The following is a 21869-nucleotide window of genomic DNA, read 5'->3' on the forward strand; positions in this document are numbered from 1 at the left end:
CATCATTCAGTACTCAGAGACCATAAGAGATAGGGCAACCAAGTTTTGACGCGTAAGAAGCGTCTCACACGTAGGGACGTGTTTTAGTTTTAGTTTAAAGTTTTTAATAATTTTTTTTTAAATGATCCAAATCTTCTCTAAAAACTAAAAAAATAATATTAATAATTATAATCTCACAGGAAAAATTTGTATCTGCTCAAAAATTCTGTGGAGGAGTTACTTATTTTGGGGTACTTCAGACTTTTCCAAACATCTTTCCAGACAATCTATTCCAAAGAAGAGCACATAAGTATTCATGTACGATCTCGGGGCAAGATTTGCATTTATTCAACATAAACCTCAAAGAAACTACTACAAAGGGTCCGGTATCTCCCCAATATTCTCTCCTAATACAAGGCCCTCCCGGTATTGATCCCCTTCCTATGGCATCCCTCTCTCAAAACACGTTTATCAGATGGTACTCTTATGCATACATATACATATTTTTTTGTTTCTGGTAAAACACAGGTATCGCTTAGTCATAGCCTAAGTTTAAGAACACAACCGAGTCAATAGCTTATACAAAAACTAAGAAAACCCCCACTAAACACAACAGCACGAAGCAAAAGAAAAAACTTAAGAATTAATGTAAATAATATACACTGGAAAATCAATTGAATAATGAATGGATATGTATACATACATATAAGTAAGCGTAGTAAAAAAAAAGAACTCTGTATTCTATTAAATAGAATCTAACAGATCGAAACCATTGACATATGTGTGTACCTATCGCTCCTCCACCTGACTGCTCTCTCTCTCTCTATCTTTCTCTCTCTCTGGATCTATCTCGTATCGTGATCACATGATTTTCGCTTAAACTGTTCAAAATGTATATATCGAAATGAATTTATATTTATATGATGCTACTACACCCACACCATCCCTACTCGTATCATGACACTCTCTATCTCAACTCAAAATTGAATTTTGATGATGGAAATGAAACTCGATGATTACATATGGAAAAGCAAAACATGGAAAACCTGCATATAATTTTGACAATAAAGAAACAACTTTTATGCAAAATGCTTTGTAGGAAAGAGCTCTACAAGTATCCTAGGCTAATCACACACACACACTTTCCCCCACACAGTCTTAACAAAAGTCAATTAGACGTCTAGCATATCAAAGAAAACAAAAACGATGTCTTTCCTTTAATCAAATTTCCCCTGTGCCTTTGTCTCCCTACTTTCGGTTTTGTGTTTTTTCTCAAGAGCCAGGAAAAATCCAATCATATTAATTATATTTATTGTACATGTAAAATCTTTGTGTATACATATGTATCTATTATTATTTCTATGATTCTATACAAAAGCTTTAACCAGGTTTCGCTGTAGTAAAACAAAATATTAAAAGAAAAGCTAATTATATGAGGAATTTGAAACAGAATAAAAGACATTATTGAATTTCAATTAATACTGAAATGCTCGGCCCGTCGAGAATGGAATGCAATTTTTAAAAGAGAAAGTTTTGGGAATGTGCATATTAAATATGATTTTCATGCCCTTTTCCGATGGTTTATGTGACGTAAAGTTTGGTTTTTAGAAGAGCTTTAGCGGTTTAATGATATACTTAGAAGTTCCTCACTCTATTCCTTTGCTCTTGCTATCTTCTCCATGGTGGTTTGGAGCCAAAATATTTATGTAAGAGATACTATATTTAAAACGATCTTTTTTTATCTCTATTCCAGGGAATTTCCTGCGAACAAGTTCTCTGAACTGTTTTCTATTAAACTCTATGTCATTTAGAAGATCTTCACTCTAACTAAATCTAAATTTCCCCAAAAGAGCTCACCTAGACCTTCTGTAAAGACTCTATTTAAAACTTTTAAAGTGTAAGGCCAAATACAAAAAACTTCATGAATTTATTGTCACATTTCCAAGTTAAAAAGAGGTTTGGAGATCACCATCGTTTGTATTCAGTGATTGTTTGACTCCAAAGACTCTTTTTATGTAACTTTCCAGATCTGAATTATCACTTGGGAGATTCTACAATACATTTCAGTTATTTGGGATTAAGTACACTACCCGACACGATTTTTCCGCTTCGATGCAAACTAATTTGTGCTGAAAGATATGGGGCAGAAATGGTTGTTGAAATTTGATTTTCTGTCAGAACTTTCTTTTATAGAATTTTTAAAATCTGGTATTTTTTTAACTCTATTTTGAGAGGTAGCGCTTCGTTTTTTACATAGCTCATAGGTCGGGTAGTTGGTAGTTAGTTATTGGACTTCCTTGGTAACGATTTCACTTCTAAGACTATTTTCTTTTCTATACGCCCTAAATTCTATTTAAGAGTTGCATTCAACGCAAATGCGCATTCTAATTTCTTAGAATATATCAATCATAAGTGCTGATTTTGCATTGTTAAATATGCTAAAACAATATAAAAAATACATTTTAAATTAAATACACACTCTTTTTATTAATTATGTAATACATACAAACAAAATACACACACAACGAACTTACATCAACTAATTTCGGATCAACAAACAAACAAAATTAAAATTAAAAAACATATACCTAATGGGAAAATGGAAAACAGAAGAAAACAGAGAATCGTTGAGCACAATCATGTTAAAAAATTAAACAAGAAAATTAAATTAAACAAGATAAACTATTCTATTGTAAGAGCATTAAAAACAAAAAACAGACAAAGTATGTGTAAACAACAATTAAATATTAAATGCAGTAAGCTTAAGACATTTCAGCAGAAATAAACAGAAAAAAACGGAGAACAAAATGGAGAGGAAGAAGCGCATCTTGAAATTCATGGTGGGAGAAGTGGAAAAGGAGGGTAAATGGATAAGGGCATGGGGTCTTAAGTGGCATCCGAGAACCTCCAAAAACTAAATGAGACTTTGAGCCGCTGTGTGCTATGCCCACAGCTGAGGCCGCATCCTTCGCATCCTAAGAGCAGGACAAATCCTTGGCCCCAATAACACTTGCACCTGACTCTCTGACAAACCCCCCACACCCACACACACAGCCAGCCAGCCCCCGAGCAAATTAAATAACATAAAATACAAATCCGCTGCTTAAGTCGCTGCAGGAGCAGGACCCACAGAGCAGGACTGGCACCAGCGGCAAAAATGGAAAATAATAAACTTATTAATTCAAATTGCTGGGGAAAATGTGGCTGTTCCATAAGGTCGGTAGACAGCACAGTGGTTGAAGGACTATTAAAAGTGGAATTAACATGTTTGCTTGTGTAAATTATAATTCTGCATAGAATTATCTTCTATTGCTTATATTGAACCCTAATTACACTTGTGGTGCTAAAGTAGTGATCTTTCATCCCAAAACGAAGCCAGTTTTTGCAGTGCATTCATGAGTCAACATATCTGGCAATGAGATTTATAAAGCAAAAATAAAGCCATAATTAGGAAAAACAGCTGACATTAATAATGGATAGGCGATTCAACAGGAAAGCTGCTCTATTACAAATATTTCCATTAGACATCTAGAAAGAACATATTACCCTTGTTGGAAGCTGGTGACGATTGATCTCGATTAAATACAATTTAAAGGGCCGATTCGGTGTGTTAGGCTGAACAAGATTTGTGTAAGGAAACCGACAAGATGTTGCGCAGTGTTAGAAAATATGTGGATTGCTCTCGACAATATTTTAGACTACCTCGAGAAAAGGGCGAAACACTGCAGTACGAAAGGTATATGCGAGTGCTTCTATGTACTGAGGGAGGGAGTGATGGATATGAAAATTAGTATAAGAGATAGACGAGACGAGATTATTGCTTATCTTAATAACTATGTATGTATGTATGTACATATGTTTTTCTGGTGTTCCGAACAATCCCAATATACAATTTAAATTTTACTCTCGTTACAAAAAAGCATGAAAATCAGTCGAGAACTCAATTTATGATTTTCTGAAACCAAAACTCATATCCCTCACGTCCCACAGTGCCGCGCAAGATCGCCTGGGTGTATACTAAGAATATCTGACATTGCTGAAGGAAGAGGGGCACTCCACAGCACAGAACAGAACTGAAGCGAGTCGGTACTTGCTGCACACAGAATGGAATGGGACGAAGTCCGAACGGGATGGGGCTCATAGTCAACGCATTGTTAAATCCGCCAAAACAGCTGCGACTCTCAAGCTCAATTACAGACAGATTTTCCCAGACACGCAATAGCCCCCCAAGCACCCCCTGACTAGAGCGCTCTGTTCTGCGCATTGTTTTTGCTGCTGGTTCTGTGTCTGGTTTTTCTTTTGCCGGTGTCAATTTGACAGCCGAAGATAGAGAAAACACAAACATACACAGTTAATCCCCTAACCGGAAGTTACACATCTTTTGGGTGCAATTTAACAGAGAGTATGGTGTATTTGAAGAGGGGTTTGTGAAGCAGAGAAGAATTCATTTGTGAGTGTAGAAAGTAGCTAACGTACGAGTGTTCGTGGACAGATTCTATTGAGATGGTATGGAGATGTACATATTTTGTTTGGTCTTTGATGATTCAATTCTTGTATATGTATACCCAATTTTGTAGCTTTCAAGTGTTAGCTATGCACTGACCCTTATATTGCAGCATAAAATGAGGATCTATTGAGGCCATAATCAATATAAAAAACAGATAATATGACAACAATGGTTCTTAACGATGTTTTTTTCTAAAGATACGGCAATTAAACTTTGGACAGTGCAGTTTTCCATACATTATTCGGATAGATACTTTATTCAGCCAATAAATGAAAGAAAATAACTAATTTATCACAAAATTCTCATATATTTCGATGATCATATATTTCGAGTTGTAACCTAAATACCACCTAAATATCACCTAAATATGATCGTTTAATCATGCTCCAACCATAATTGTCTTATTTACCAAGGCAACGCTCAGTCTTTAAGAGTATGCAACATGTCGGCGCCTCACTGGCTATTCTTTCTCCTGCATCTCCGCATTTTGTTTCTCCTGGCAGCCTGTACTCTGCTGCTGCTTTTGCTGGGCTGTGCCCTCCAGCTGCGTTTGGCAGCCAATGTAATTATTTGTGCGGTTTTTTTTCTCTGGCATTGCGATTGGGACTGGGATTGGGATTTGATTTCCCTTTGTTTTGTTGCTAATTGGAAAAAGTGCCCGCAGTAAGGCAGGACCGTCTCCTGTCGGAGAGCCACTGTCTATATATTTGCTAATATTTTGTACGGCAACCTTTAACCAGCAGTTAAAGTTGCAATCTAAATCAATAAGTTATTATTTGACACACACACACTCGGATGGCCCATGCCCCATGACCCTCATGCCAGCAACTCTGGGCTCGCAGATGGAGATCCCCGGAGGGTTTTGGATTCTTATTTGACTTGGCTTTCTTTTAAGGTTTTGCGAAAACAAAATCCCAGACGCAATCTTTGATTTTATTGTGAGTAAAAGAAAACAGCAAAAGGCGAAAAGAGCAAAAAGGAAGGAAAAGTAATAGAGAGAGAGCGAGCAGGAAGGGAGAAAAGTGCCGGGAGCAACAAATGCGCTCAGAGATTTAGGTTAGGACTGAAAAAACAAAGTGTGGGGGTGGAGGGAATATGGTGGAGGGATGTATAAGTATGTATACATATATATATGTATGTATGTGTGTGTGGGGGGGAGTGGGGAAAAAAGGTTGTTAGTCTGTGGTTAGCAGAAATATTGCACAAAGGATAGCCACTGGAAGTATAGACAATTCTAATCTTTTTTAGTTTCAAAGAATTTAAAGCACCGGGACTACATTATTTACATAGTTATTAAAAAACCAAAATCTAAATCGAGGAACTAATGTCGTAAGAATATTATTCAAAATGTTGTGACATTCTCAGCATTCTAGCTACAGGGTTTATATTTGGTAGGGCATAAACGAATAATATTATTGATGTACCTATGTATGTATATTACAAAAATCATTGCAAACGGACCTAAAATGTTTCAAAGAAGAAGATGAAGAACTTGTGGTTTACATTGGCTGTTAGCTATGGGATTCATATAGAGTAGAACTGAAAATAAAAATGATCATCATAAGACCAAGAATACTCGAAAAAACCAAATGAAAACAATAACACAACTGTCCGGACAGACAGAAATCTCTCTATCGACTCGGCTATTGATGCTGATCAATAATATAAATACTTTATGGGGTCGGAAACGTTTCATTCTGTGCGTTACATATGTGCATTCACTTTTGTGCACAAACACAATATACCCTATTTACTTTTCGAGTACCGGGTATACAAATTTAATTTTGAACTCATTAAATAATAAACTAATAATTCTAAACCATTTTGATCCATAGAATGTTTTCAAATAATTTTTGGTTCATTATTTTTAGTTATTTCAATCATAATTTTATATATTGTCAAATTTATTAATTTAAAAATTTTCATTTTAAATTGTTTAAATCATTTATGCTTATTATAACCGGTACTCGAAGAGTAAATAGGGTATTTGTAAATATTGTATTTGTGCGAATAACGGTTGTTTGTAACGCACCGAAGGAAGCGTTTCCGACCCCATAAAGTATATATATTCTTGATCAGCACCAATAGCCGAGTCGATTGAGCCATGTCTGTCTGTCCGTCTGTGTACTAGTGTATTTCAAAAATTAGCCCCGCCCCCTTCTGCCCCCTCAAAATGGCGAGAACCTCATCAACAATTTTGAAGATAAAAGAAATCGAAAAACGCCATTCCTAAGGGAATGACCATATCAGATCACCAAATTGGGATCCGATTGGATCATTATTATAGCCACAATGAAGAAATTAATTTGCAGTGGCTAAACCCACCCTGTCCAGCAGCTTTTGTTGATTTTTTCACATTCTCTCATTCACACTCTGCTTCTGCAGTTGCCGTTATGTAGATGTAGATGACAGGTGTAGGAAAAATTTTAAATGTAAAATTCGAAAAAAAAAAAAACAATATGGTACAGGTACACTGACTGAGTTCCGGGTATAGAAGTTGTCAAGCGTAAGATGCGTCTCACACTTCCCTTCTCGTTTTTAAAATGATTTATTGGGAATTATTTTATATCAATTACTAATAATTTTAGGTAATAATTCTCTAAAAATATCCATAGCCTCGCACGATAAATAAATAAACATAATTATCATGGCAACTTCTGCAATTAGATGGTCCATCCATCCAGTACGAATCGATTTTGCTGAGGTTCGCTTTACATTATACTCGTTGGCAAGAATTTTAGTCTGATAAAGAAGCCCTAAGCTACAGAATGAAGCTTTTATTTACGTTAATTTTATGCAAGTTCTAAGTAACCATTTTAAATAAAAGTTCTATAGGCTAACAATTAATTTATAATGCAGGCATTTGGATGCAGCTAGCGAGCAGCGTAACATATAATGATTGGAAGCTGGCGATTCAAATCGATGCTATGATCAAAGCTGAATTGGAAAATATCAAAGGGTTTGTCTACGGCAATTCTGAATACAAAGGTTGGCATAGTTATCTGATTGAAGCACTTGCAATGGGCCTCGAACACAATCAAAAGAAGTTGGCGAATCTGCAGTCATACCAAAAGTATAACTCGACCAGATTAGATCTAGAGAACCAACTGTGGCGGCTTTGCAGTGATCTGCAACTAAAAATTAGGGGATACTGTTATCAATTCTATCGAACACTGCGCGATGATGCTGTTCGGTACCTCAAGAAATCAAATTCAGATAAAGCCTCAATAATTCATAAAATTCAACATATGTGAGTATCGAGTGGGAGTGTGAGAGTGAGACAGAACTTATTCATTAATTTTCATGCTCATTGACTTGGTCTAGAAAATGTGATAAAATGCAGGCGGGTAAAGAGGAGGACTATGCTTAGTGAAACCAATTTGGGAGACGATCCTGATGAAGTATTCGCCTGAACTGGTGCTGTTTAAAAACCTTCAAATATCAGAAACATTATCAAATATATGTTTAAATATGCACAATTGTACAAGCATTTTTTGTACTCAATTCGTTCTAACTTTTAAAGTTGTTTGAATAAAATTTAATTTTTGCTGGTGGTATTTGGACTTTTTTGTAGCATTTTCTTTTGCTTTATAAATACGTATGTATATGAGGGGAATTACAGAATCTTTCTCGAAGTAATAATTTTATTTGGTTTATAAATCAACTGCCGGAAGATCTAAGATTCGTGGAGAACTACAGACCCTAAAAAGTTGATAAAAAACAAGAGATCGCAAGTTCTTCGTAAGCTACCAAGAAGTATGCCACCAGAAGTAAAATAAAAACGAGAAGGGACGTGTGAGACACTTTTTACGCGTCACAACTTTTATACCCGGCACTCAGGACTACATCTGCACCTTAGCGGTGTTTTGTCAAATTTTCAATTTTTTCTTCATCGGTCATCTACATCAACAACACTACTCATACCAACACGCTCCTTTAGCTCGCCGCCCTTCCCTAGACCCACACACTGCAGACTCGCGGCAGAGGCAGAGGCAGCGCCCGCATACAAATAAAAACAAATATAAGCTGCGGGACGGGGTGGGTTAAAAGTCGGAAGAGGCATCATCAGGGGGAGGGCAGAGGCAGAGGCCGAGTGAAGCAGAAACAAAGTGTGAATGAGAGAATGTAAAAAGAGCAACAAAAGCTGCGGGACATGGTGGGTTTAGCTACTGGAAATTAATTTCTCCATTGTGGCAATAATAATGCTCCGATCGGATACCAATTTGGTGATCTGATAGATATGGCTATTCCCTACGGAATGGCGTTTTCTTAGTTTTCTTTTATCTTCAAAACTGTAGATTTGGGGGAAGGAAGGGGGCGTGGCTCATTTCTGAAATACACTGATCTCAGTGTGAGCATATAGCAGTCTGAATGCAAAATTTGGTGGCTCTAGCTCTTATAGTCTCTGAGAACTAGCCGACAAACAAGACGGACAGACATGGCTCTATCGACTCGTCTATTGATGCTGATCAAGAATAGATATACTTTATGGGGTCGGAAACATTTCCTTGTTTGTGCGTTACATACAACTGTTATTTCCCACAAATACAATATACCCTATTTACTCTTCGAGTACCGGGTATAATAAAATATATCCCTCTAGCTCTCAAAACTATTGAAAACCCTTAGAGATAGCTTTAAAGCGCAATAGGTCCACAATTTTTGAGAGCCAGTAAATTTACCAATAAAACTATTTTCTAGCCATTTTCCACAAACAAATGTTTTGCCAAATAAAACGTATGGTACATGGCTCTATGGCTGTAAATCTGCTTACTACTATGACTTTTGCCGCAACCCCAGGTGTATCGAAGTTCACTACTGTCTGTAGTCTTATCTGCACTTTATTTTGAACCATAAAAACCTTTAGCTAATCATCAATATCCTTCAATTTCGAATCTTTACTATTGACACACATAAATTTAACTTTTTTATATTCCACAGAAGCCACTGATAAAACCGGAGGCCATGAGACCGGGGAGAACTTGTCGCTGCACTGCGTGAGGCAGTTGCTGCGGCTATGCTGCTCACCACCTTGGGGACATAAAGTCATCAAGTAGAACACCCCCCATGATCCCCGGTATGCCCATGGGCGTCTCGAGGATTTGCCCTTTTTTATGTTTATTATTTTCTTTACTATGCGGAGTCTGACTCTAGTTCTGTGTTTGTTTTAAGACACGTGCACCAGCGGCACCCTTCCACGATTCGTTGCGCTAGTTTCACACCCTTGTGCGCCGCATCAAGGAGGGGGGTTGGTGAATAGGCTGCGAACCCCTCAAAAAACGCAACCGAAACATGTTGCTTTTTCCTGCTGTTTTTTTGTGGCTTACCAAAGACCAGAGCCGCATATGGAAAGGGGGATGTTCTTTTGCCGTTCCTTGGGTCATCAATAAAGGCGCAAACATGCACTTAGGTCGCTTGCTTTTGCATTAGGATGAGGCGGCTTATTGAAATTGGTACACAACCCCCTTTGAGGCCCCCTTTTTTTTGTTGGCTCATCCCATGGGGGTCACTACTTTCAATAAAAATTTGTTTTCTGATTGGGGGACACTTTCTTGGTGTGGTAGATTAAGTGGAATTTACCTTTTTTGCTAATGTACATAGGTTGAAACAGACAACTTGGTGTTTGAATTTAACGCATTTTTTTGTGCTTACATGAGTTGGTAACAGTAACCGAAGTGGTAGGCGCCTAAACGAAAGTTGAATTGATGAAAAGGACAATTACTGTTTTGTTTCTCGCGCTTTCACTAATTGTCAATGATATCAGTTAACATTTGTATATGTGTCTCTGTTAATAGTTTACATACATTTACATACTAAGAACGAATACCAGTATAAAAAAAATACAATCGTGCAAAAGCCCAGTTATTATTTTATTATTATTATGTTGTTATTATTTGTTATTATTATATTATTTGGTTAGTGGCTTATAGGCAGCTGATAGTCTACTATATTATTTGGTTAGTGCTGCGACGTTGGCAGGAGCCTGGGACTTCCCCCCGACGCACATTCTGCGGTGACGTTTCGCTTCCTTTGAATTGACAATCTACTATACTATTTGGTTAGTGCTTTAAGAAAAACATTTTAAAAATCAGCAAATATAAAAAACCAAAACGAAAGTTAAAAACAAAATTTAAGGGATATTCCGTTCAAAAAAGACCAATGAAATAAGTGTAAAAAATGGCAGAAAATCGGTAAGTGAGATTTTACGTACCACTGACGCATACAAATGTACATGTATATTATTTACATAATATATGATATTCATGGTTTAATCTTAATTTTTGTAAATCTGTGTTCTGTGTGGCATTATTTGATCTAAACTAATCTTATTCTACAACCAACATATAATAACCAATATGTACATAATATATAATCCTCACTCATCTTTAAAATGACGCGCGTTGTCCTTTATTTTGCATGTGTGCGTGTGTCAAGCAGTACGAAAATACCAGCAAGCGACACCTGTTAAGTTAACATGGAAATCTGCGTTAGAATTCAAATGTGCTTCTGTTATGTTATTTCTTAGAGCGCCACTCGCACGCTTGGGTGAATTTATTTCAAAATGGCAATTACACTCAATTCAAAATTAATACAATACAATGGCTTGTATAGCAAAATAACCATAATGGCAGAATAAGGCGCTAAGGAGTTCCTTTTCATTTCCATATGTCTTTAATTAGATTTATCTTTGATCTTAAATAGACATTGAATCCTTGAAATATTTTGTTAATATTTCAATACTATGCTAAATATGTTATTGGTATGTAGAAAGTGTGTAGTAGTAATGTCATAAGGTCATAAGGTATACAGTCCAATACAAATGATTAATTATTCTTCAATCGGAGTAAATTATTGTTATTTTGAATATTTTGAAAACTAGATAATCTTGTGGATAATTGTTTGATAAATTGAATAAAATAATTTGTTTAGCGCGGAGTCCACTAACTAGCTAGTAATATTAAACAGAACATCAAAATCGAGGAATCTGATTTAAGACTTCGGTATACTTACGTTATATTTTGAAGATGCAATGGTATATTTTGGTATATTTACGAGGCCCTGTCACACTGCCTAGAATCGTTGGCAGTCGGTCACACTATAATACGCGTCGGACTTTTAGTTTTTTTCTAAATTAAAATGGCAATTTCTAAACCTATTTAATATAATTTCGAGTGCAATATCAAGTTATAAACCACCATCCAGCAAGCTGCAATCGGAAAACCTAAAAAAATCGAAAGCATTTTAGTGAAAACAAGCTCCAGTGGAAATCGTACAGAAAAAAATTCCAACAATGCGCAGCACAATACCAATACACACACACTGTGGTGTCGCGTTTGCTGCTGCCTGAAATTTCTTTATGCCAAAGAGTGTACGCAAAGGGCAGCGGGCAAAAGAGAAAGAGCGGTGGAAGAAGAAAAGAGAAATGTGCGTATAATTATAGACAGTGCAGCACCAGGATGGATAGTGCAATATATAGAAATACAGTGTATAAAGATGTGCCTTCAAAAGGCTTACGGATGGTCGCGCTCCCCCTTCGTATCAAAATCATTGAACTGTACAAAAACACGCCCATATTTCGTGTCTGTGTGGTGAGCCCCTGCGTGCAGCTGTGCTTGTGTGCGTGGTGCAAAGTGTGTTTTATTTATTTCACTTTGATTTTGCAACTGCTCTTATTATTATTCGCTCTTATCCCCAGCCGAACGACCGAACGGAAGTCGTCGCCTACAATTTATTTGGTTTTATTATTTTTCTGTGTCGCTCTTCGCCCCCACACACACGCTTGTGAACAATCAAGCCCACTAACACACACACATGTACAGTAGCAGCAGCAGCAGCTTTGGCTCCCACACGAACATACAAACATACCTATGAGCAGCTCAGCTCTCTGTCAGCGCAGTCAACGTCGATGTTTAGCCGTCGGCAGCAGCGCAGACTCAATTGCATGAGAATTTGATTGCCCTCTCTTTCACTCACTTAACTCAATTTATTAGCAACATTGTTTCTGTGTCGTGTGTTTTTTGTTTTAGGTTTTTGTTGTTGCAGAAAATGAAAGTGAGTGCTCGGTACGGGGAAACAAAAGCAGCAACAAAAAACTGGTACAAAAGGTGGAAAAAGAGATCAGCTGCAGGTGTGGATGATTTTGATACCCTGTTGGTGGGGAATTATTTCTCTTGAAATTGGATGATATGCATTGTGAATGATAAGATATGGCTTAAGATCAAATGTTCTTATGAAAATCAAGATTTATAGGGTTAAGATTTTGTTCAACTTTAGTAGAAATATACAAAAACACTTACAGATACATTTTGATTATTTGTTGGCTTATCAATTGAATTCAACAAGATGTGTGTCTATGGATTTTTCTATTAATAAGTGTCTAATACTGTGTTGCGATCTTAAAGCTGAAACTGATGCACTTCTTAATTTGCAAACATCTGCACTAAATCATATTGCCCTCACAACCCTACTACTACCCTACAAATAGCCTACGCCAAAGCCCAAAAAAAGTAGCACAAAAAGCCGCAACAAAAGACTTGAAACAAAAAACCTGAAACACAACAACTTTGCTACAAAATTGACCAACAAAATCTCACAGCAATTTTTGTTTTGTTTTAGCTAAAAGATTTCGTACTCTCTTTTTGTGGGGCTTTGTTTTACTGTGCCCCGAGATTTATGATATCTGATATGATCTTTCTTTAAAAATGGATGGGCATGAAAATTGGCTCAAAAATTTGACTCTTGCCGGTCTATTTATTTTTGCTTCCCAGCTAAAACCTTGCACGTTGTGAGATCTGTCTTGAAAAGTGTTATAACAGGGTTACAAAATGTTTACTCTTGCAGGGCTATAACTTCCATAGCTTTCCCGCCATTCATTTTCCATTAAGAATTCCATCTTGATCGTTTTTTAATCGAAGGATCAGTCGAAAAAGCCTGCTATCGAATGCGATTTATAATTAAATGAAGTATTCTCGATATATTTTAAGTCAGCAATAAGGGAGATTTATCTATATTTGGCCTGCTTTGAGCTAGCTATCGAAAGGAAGAGTTTCTCTTCTATTGGAGGATTTTTTCTTTTAGATTCTAAAGTACTTTTGAGATAACCCCTAATTCTGGTAGTCTTTACATCAAGAAAATAAGGAACTTAATAATCCCACCCACACATTATATGTTAATTGTAAACTTAAACTTTACTCACAGCTAAACGTTGGGTCAAGAGTCCACATTCACATATCACATATCCGGCGGGAGGTGGTGGCATGCCGTAGCTTCGTCTGCGGCCCGCACTAACAGCAGCAGCAACGCGCCTCATGGATCCATATCATCATATCAGACATCATGTGAGTGTCGCTCTGTCCGGCTGTCTATAGAAAGATACATGCCCATTGTTTATCGATTAACTTACATGTTTCCTTCCCTGCAGTATCCACCCACAAGCACCACAGCCACATCGGGAGGGGCGGTTGTGGGTAGCACAACCATCAATCGTCCGGAGTTGCATCAAAAATGCAACCGAGGATCGCATTCGAGTGACACAAGTTCTGCGTACAGCGGCAGCGATACGATGGCCTCTAACTATGCCTCATCGCTGGAGGCCGAAGAGATTGATCTCTCCGGCCTGGTGGAGTCCGTTGTGGACTCGGACGAGGAGGATCTCGCAGAGAGTATGGATGTGAGTGATGGTCATATCATAATTTAAGGGAACAATCCTTTAAGTCTCAATCGACTCGCTCTCTAATTTACTATCTTTTACTGTCCTCGTTCAGAGTTTAAATGTGCGGGACGCTGTGCGCGATTGCTTGGAAAAGGATCCCTCGGAGCGCAGCGAAGACGATGTAGAGATTCTGCTGGAGTTCACCCAAGGCTTAAAGGCCTTTACCAACATCACCCTGGCAGTGCGGCGTGCTCTTTGCTCCGTGATGGTCTTTGCTGTGGTTGATAAAGCCGGCACTGTGGTCATGTCGGATGGCGAGGAGCTCGATTCATGGTCGGTGCTGATCAATGGGGCTGTAGAGATCGAACATGCTAATGGCACACGCGAGGAGCTGCAGATGGGCGACTCCTTTGGCATCCTACCCACAATGGATAAGCTCTATCATCGCGGAGTGATGCGCACCAAGTGTGACGATTGCCAGTTTGTGTGCATCACGCAGACGGACTACTATCGCATTCAGCATCAGGGCGAGGAGAACACACGTCGCCATGAGGATGAGCAGGGACGTGTGGTGATGGTCACGGAGCTGCGTTCCATTGGTGGCAGTGGTGCAGAGGCTACCAGCGGATCTGTGACAAGTGCGGCAGCCTCTCTGAACATGAAACGCGGCCATGTGGTCATTCGTGGCACACCGGAGCGCCTGCTACAACAGCTTGTCGAGGAGAACTCCATGACGGATCCCACCTATGTGGAGGATTTCCTTCTCACGCATCGCATTTTCATCCACAATCAGCAGGAGGTGACCGCCAAGCTGCTTCACTGGTTCGACCTCGAGCAAATGGACTCACACAAGACGCAGGAGCTGCGAGATCGTGTCACGCGCGTCGTTCTTCTTTGGGTGAACAATCACTTTACGGACTTTGAGGCTGACCACGAGATGATGGAGTTTCTGGAGATATTTGAGGCTCTGCTGGAGCGCAAGAAGCTGCTTAGTCAGCTGCGACTCTTGCACATTGCCTGTGCCGCCAAGGCCCGGATGAGAAGCTGCACTTTGACGCGCTCTTCGCGCGACGAGCCGCTGAATTTCCAGATCATTGGCGGCTACGAGCTGAGAGGCGTGGCAGCAGCCACTGGCAATGCTACCGTCGGCATCTACATCTCGCTTGTGGAGCCTGGCTCCAAGGCCCAGGATGTGGGCCTTAAGCGTGGCGATCAGATCCACGAAGTAAATGGCCAATCTCTCGATCATGTGACCAGCAAGCGAGCGCATGAGATCCTCACGGGCACGACGCACCTGAGCATCAATGTGAAGAGCAATCTGCTGGGCTTCAAGGAGATAATGCAGGCCCTCGAACATGGCGGCGGCAGTGCCTCGGGTGCTGGCGGTGTGTCCTCTGGCAGCGGCAGCTTCAAGGTTCTTCGCAGTCCGCGACGCATCTGCGCCAATGACATTGCCAAGCTGCACGGCCGGTCCGACAGCACCACGGATGAGCTGTCGAATGCCAGCAATCGAGCCCACATGGTGCGCCTCAGCTCCGTGGATATGCTGCTCGATCAGCCGGACTGTGCCCCGCCACAGACTCCGCCAGTGAGTGGTGGAGGTGGTGGCAGCATGGCCTCCAATTTCATGGCCCAACTGCTGCAGAGCGTCAACAATAGTTCGGCCAAGAAGGGCTCCAACTCCGATCAGCAGGACACAAAGGGAGGATTCATGACTCTGGCGCCCAAGCGGCGTCTGCAGAAGGCGCTTGCCAAGATGAATCTCCTAAACAAGCAGCAGCATCATGTGGGCAGCCTCAACGACTCGTCGGACACGCTGCTGAACGAACCTGTCTCGCAGATGGGGCCCAAGGCCAAGATATCGTCCGCCAGTTCGGGCAGCAGCTCCACACAGTCCTCGATCAATGGCTGTGTGGCAAGCAGCAGCAGTGGCCGGTTGTATCAATCGCAATCGAATCCGGACCTGACGAGCCTCAATTACGATGGCGGCAGCGATAATGCGGCCATGTTACAGGTTAACTATCTGGGCGCACACCTCCACCATCGCCCATCGGCAGCCTCAACACTGACGACGACCTCGACGCAGTCGCACATGCTGCCCGACTATCCGGAGCATGTGCTGAAGGTCTACAAGGCGGATCAGACATGCAAGTACGTGCTCATCTACAAGGAGACCACGGCCCATGAGGTGGTGATGCTGACACTCCAGGAATTCGGCATACACGATCCCAGTTCGAATTTCTCGCTGTGTGAAGTGAGCGTGGGCGAGGGCGGCATGGTTAAGCAGCGGCGCCTGCCCGATCAGCTGCAGAATCTCGCCGAGAGAATAAGCTTTGCGGCTCGCTACTATCTCAAGCTAAACGACAGCACGGAGCCGCTGGTGCCCGATGAGTTGGCCCTGGAATTGGTGCGCGAATCGGGTGTGCACTTTCTCCACTTGAATGCCTACGAATTGGCCATTCAGCTAACGCTACAGGACTTTGCCAACTTCAGACAGATCGAGTCCACGGAGTACGTGGATGAGCTGTTTGAGCTGCAGTCCAAGTACGGCGTGCCAATGCTCAGCAAATTCTCAGAGCTTGTGAATCGCGAGATGTTCTGGGTGGTCAGCGAGATCTGTGCCGAGCACAACATTGTGCGACGCATGAAGATCGTCAAGCAGTTCATCAAGATTGCTCGACACTGCAAGGAGTGTCGAAATTTCAACTCCATGTTCGCCATCATCTCGGGACTGGGACATGGCGCTGTCTCGCGGCTGCGACTCACGTGGGAGAAGCTGCCCTCAAAGTATCAGCGGCTGTTCAACGATCTGCAGGATCTCATGGATCCATCGCGGAATATGAGCAAATATCGGCAGCTGGTCTCTGCAGAGCTACTGGCACAGCATCCCATCATTCCCTTCTATCCGATTGTGAAGAAGGATCTGACATTCATACACCTGGGCAACGACACTCGCGTCGATGGTTTGATCAACTTTGAGAAGCTGCGAATGCTGTCCAAGGAGGTGCGCCTGCTGACGCACATGTGCAGTTCGCCCTACGATCTGCTGGCCATTCTGGAGCTCAAGGGGCAGTCGCCCTCGAATGCGCTTTTCTCGCTCAATCAGATGTCCGCCTCGCAGAGTAATGCGGCCGCTGGCACGGTGATAGCCGCGAATGCGGGTCAGGCCACAATCAAGCGAAGAAAGAAGTCTACGGCAGCTCCCAATCCCAAGAAGATGTTCGAGGAGGCACAAATGGTGCGCCGCGTGAAGGCGTATCTGAACAGCCTAAAAATACTCAGCGACGAGGATCTGCTGCACAAGTTTTCGCTGGAATGCGAGCCCTCACATGGTTCCACCTACTCTGGGAGCATCTCTCATGGCAATACGTCACATCGTAGCGGTGGTGGAGGTAGCTCTAGTGGCGGCGCTGGTGGCGTAAGCATCGCTGGGAGTATGGGCGCCGGCAGCTCTAGTCTGAATGCCGGCGACCAGCTCAGCATTTATTCCCACACCAGTTCCAGTTCGGCGCCCAATTCCTCGTTGTCCCTGCGCAAGCGGCATCCCAGTTCGCCCACCCTCTCCACCACCAGCTCGACGAGCTCCACCAGCGACAACCAGCGGCGCCAGCAGTTGCACAACAATGGGCCCAAATTCGGCACAGCCTCCCCGCAGGCCGTCAAGAAGATGCTCTCGCTCTCGGAATCATCCAAGATACGGCCACATCAGCCGTTCATACCGCGCCACAACTCGGCACTGCCCGGCGTCATCCCACCCCTCCATCATTTGCATGCGGCGCATGGTTTTACGACGCCTGTGGCCGGCAGCACGGGTGTAGCAACGGGCGGCACATCGCCAGCCACAGCTGTTGGCGTGGTGGCCGCCTCTCAATGCACACCGAGTCCCAGTCCCTGTTCGCATCGACGTCTGGCTTCGGCAGGTAAGTCAAAAGACAATGCACGAAATTCTGTAATCCCGAACTGGGGATTAAATATCGACTGTTTATCTAATGGTTTGTTGTTTGCTTCAGGTAACATAATGCCCGTTCGGGCCATACATGAGCGTTCGCATTCGGACACACCGGCACCGCCGCCACCGCTGCCATCGGTGGATCTATCGCTGGAGAGCAGTAGTGTGACTACCTTTCGTGATTTACCCTTGCGCAAATCCGTGACTTCCGGTGAGTCGAGGCTCTACAACGAGACTCACAGCTAATTGATGGACTAAAACCACATGCTTTTAGATGCTACTAAAAACCGATAGATAGATGCATATAAATATCAATAAAAGTGCTTAAGATTCTTTTTAGCTATAATGAGCAGCAGATCTATAATGTTGATTCTTTGTGAACAATACAAAAAATAGATGATATTACTGCTAATCGTATTACGTTTACAAATTATATCTATACTTCTAGTTGCATTCATTCCAAGGTATTTTCCATCTATGTTTATCCGAAAACCCACAAATTTCATTAGATTTCAAAAAATTTCAAAAAATGTTCGCGCATTTAATCATCTAAACGGATTTAAAACGAATGTTTCGCGGTTCTTTTATGGAAAATTGGAAAAATGGAATCATCATTTTTGTTGCATTCGCTTTGAATGGTCGCTGTTTGAGTCATTCAAAGCTAATTTAGCCTTTCATTTATGTGAAATTTGTACACACAATGAATTCTTAGGTCAAAATCTGTGCTAACTAACAAATGGTCTGCCCTCTATATGTGCTATTCAATATGAAAAGTGTCCTTTCACTTTTGATACATTTGAACAAAGAATCAACATAATTCCTCTTTATATACCTTTAGCTATATATATATATATGTATCTGCATCTCCCTTTCAAATCATTAGCTATTTATACTATACATAAACTGTAGCTTAAATTTAGTTGCCATTTAGTGACCAACAAAAAGTTAGATTTTGCGCTTTAGACTCTGGTTTTCCCTGCTTGCATTTGATTTTCCCTCAAAATATTTTGGTGGTTGGTTTTGTGATTTATGGATTTGGTTGTGGCTTACACTACACTACACAAACACGTATAGACATGCACACACACACACACACACCTTGAATGGCTATCCCTTTTGGTGGGGTAATCCACTTTCAATGGTAGACCAAAACATTTTCTTTACGCCTACTTTCACACACATCCAACAGGTTCCATTTCGTCATGTGACAGTGGCTATGTGCATCAGCAGCAGCAGCAACAACAGCAGGTGCACCACCTCCACCAACAACAACAACAGCACCACTTACAATACCAACAGCAACAACACAACACACACGAGCCATCGCCTCCGGTTTACACGGCAGCCGATTGTCGTCTCTTACAGCAGATATCGAATAATGCGGTCACCCGCAATCTGAACAGTCCCTGCCAGAGCACAAACCACACACCACCCAGCACGCCCACACCACCACCACTACCAACACAAACAACGTCTCAGGCATCTATTGTAGGCGCCACACCCACCATACAGCTTTCTGCACCACCAACCGCTGCGGCCTACATGCACATGCGGAGTCAACAGCAGCAGCAGCAGCAGCTTCAACAGCAACAACAATCTCTGGCCATGCCACCGCCACCACCACCGCCTTACAATGTGCCACCGCTGGCCAGTCTATACAATCATCATCATAGCAATGCGGCGGCGAGTAGGCACCTCAACCACATGCATGGTAAGCGCAGCGATAAATAGATCAGCAAACCCGGAGGGCAGCAGAACAAACCAAAACCCACAATAAACCACCAGAACAACCACAGAACCAATGCAATGCAGGAATTGAGTCTCGCGTCTCTAAGGTCTTTTCTGTGTTTAGAAATAAATGATCGAATTGAGTTTATAGCAACACCCACCCATATATATTCTTTTTATAATAAACTAATGTGTGTTGGTTCTTTTCGCAGGTGGACCGCCAAATTTTATGGATAGCACCAAGTGTACCATATGCCCCATGCCACCCATGAATCAATAATGAAATAAAATCAAATTGTGCTGTTTTAACTACTAAAATGTTAATTTAATTAGTTGTGAGTACTGAAAGCATTTATTTAACAGTGTGTTTTGGATGAGGAAATGTTTAGATGGGACTTCAATTGTGATTGTAAAAAATGTTCTTATCTGTTATAGCAAGAGAATTTTGAAAGCAGTCTGAAAATAACACAAAAATCCACTTATCAGCTAAGAGTCATGCACACGACATGTACTTTGTTCTAATATTTCATTCCAAAACACACTGTGCCATCAATATATATCCCCAAATGCAATCTAACTGGTCTTTTTCCTTTCAGCATATAGTAGAGTTGCCAAATTTTGTTAATGGTTGTGTGGTTTCCATTTCGCCAGCAAAAAAAAACCCAAGAATGAAAGACAAGCAGAAACAGAGACGCATCTCCATTAATACCCTTCATCGCATTAGGAGACGGAGAAGAAGGAGGAGTAGCCCAAAAGTGAGAGAGAGAGATGAGTAACTGGAACCCAATTGTGTCGCGTATATAATTTATAATGTAGATTAAGTGTCTTTCAGTTTAATTTTAGTTGCTCTAGTGGCTTACGATTTTTAATTTAATTTAGCTAAATTCTTTGTACACAAGGTCCCCTCCCCCTCAAAACAGGCAGAAACAAAACAAACAAATGCATCGCCTCCGAGCGCTTAGTAGTTGCCTTTTCTTGTAGAAGAAACGACGTCTGCAGGCAGACCCAGACCCCGCGTCACACCAAGCAGACCTTTGAAGACTCACTTACACGTCGGCATTTACAGACAGAACAGAACCGAATGTTTCCGAATGCCAGAACGGACTAGTGAGCATTTACTCAAACACACACAGGCAAAGACTCTCTTGTGAATTCCATTAACGTATACTTATTTTTTATGCTTATGTACAAGTTAGTTATACTATATACATACTACTTATATATACGATATACTTTATGCCTACACGCTGAAAAAAACCTTCGCTCCGATTCCAAATATTTAGTTTGTAAGCCAAAAAGTGAGAGACAAAGAGAGAGAAAACGATTTCGAATATTTTTCCAATCATTCGTTGTATTTATGCGTATTTTTTAGCGAAGGTTAGGATACAAAATGAAATGTAATGAAAGACAAATGCAATACCGACTAGACTCTAGCCCACATACGAGAAATGAGAACATCAAAGTACAATTACACTCAACAACAAAATAACAACCAGAAACAAAAAAAACCCTGAGACTTGAAAGCAACATAACCGAATGTAATCATTTTTGACTCCAATATAAATCTAAAGTATATATACCATATATTTTTGGTGTGTGCATGATTGCCGTTATATACATAAAATATATATACAAAACCTATATACAAGAAATCTCTATACTATATTTATGTATACAAAACACAAAACCTGAACAAAAACTAGCCTGAATTCCAATGCAAAAATCAATTTATGTTTTGCTAAACATCCCGAAAGAAATTCGAATCAGAAGTACTTTTAAGAAATTTGTACTTTGCCTATACGATGTACATTTTGGCAACAACTTTAAGCACGTTTACTCAGATTAACGATGGTTCCATTAATGAGGCTGCGAAGTTATTTTTCAATATATATTATATTTCAGAGTGATGCTGTAGACATCTGAAACCATTAAAACTCATAATAATTCCAAATTCTGATAGAATCCCTGCGCAACAGGCTTCGGTTTAGTGCTGCATGGGACATTTCATAGAGCAGCCATTGCATGCCAACGTCCAAGGAAAGGGTAGGATAAAT

At 40.9% G+C, this 21869-nt stretch overlaps 2 protein-coding genes and 1 long non-coding RNA gene across 4 annotated transcripts; all 3 read left to right on the forward strand.

Moving 5' to 3' along the window:
* The first annotated feature begins 2689 nt into the window (after positions 1–2689).
* LOC117588139 lies at positions 2690–21296 on the forward strand. Its single transcript, XR_004574099.1, has 3 exons — positions 2690–2702; positions 11964–11970; positions 20740–21296. It is a non-coding gene; the product is annotated as an uncharacterized LOC117588139 (long non-coding RNA).
* LOC117588138 lies at positions 7215–7960 on the forward strand. The gene is made up of 3 exons (XM_034279230.1): positions 7215–7282; positions 7346–7736; positions 7811–7960. Exons 1-3 carry the CDS (start codon positions 7255–7257, stop codon positions 7854–7856), a joined length of 465 nt encoding a protein of 154 aa, XP_034135121.1. The 5' UTR covers positions 7215–7254; the 3' UTR covers positions 7857–7960.
* On the forward strand, positions 11581–21296 carry LOC117588135 (rap guanine nucleotide exchange factor 2). 2 transcript variants are annotated; one of them, XM_034279225.1, is made up of 8 exons: positions 11581–11911; positions 13685–13824; positions 13908–14156; positions 14251–18058; positions 18149–18298; positions 19277–19798; positions 20028–20150; positions 20412–21296. In XM_034279225.1, exons 2-7 carry the CDS (start codon positions 13795–13797, stop codon positions 20093–20095), a joined length of 4827 nt encoding a protein of 1608 aa, XP_034135116.1. In that variant the 5' UTR covers positions 11581–11911; positions 13685–13794; the 3' UTR covers positions 20096–20150; positions 20412–21296. The 2 variants fall into 2 exon arrangements, with proteins under 2 accessions (XP_034135116.1, XP_034135117.1); XM_034279226.1 differs by lacking the exon at positions 19277–19798 and having other exon boundaries at positions 11582–11911.
* Positions 21297–21869: the final 573 nt, after the last annotated feature.

This window comes from Drosophila guanche, unplaced genomic scaffold, assembly GCF_900245975.1.
Source record: "Drosophila guanche unplaced genomic scaffold, DGUA_6, whole genome shotgun sequence".
NCBI classification, from domain to species: Eukaryota; Metazoa; Arthropoda; class Insecta; order Diptera; family Drosophilidae; genus Drosophila; species Drosophila guanche.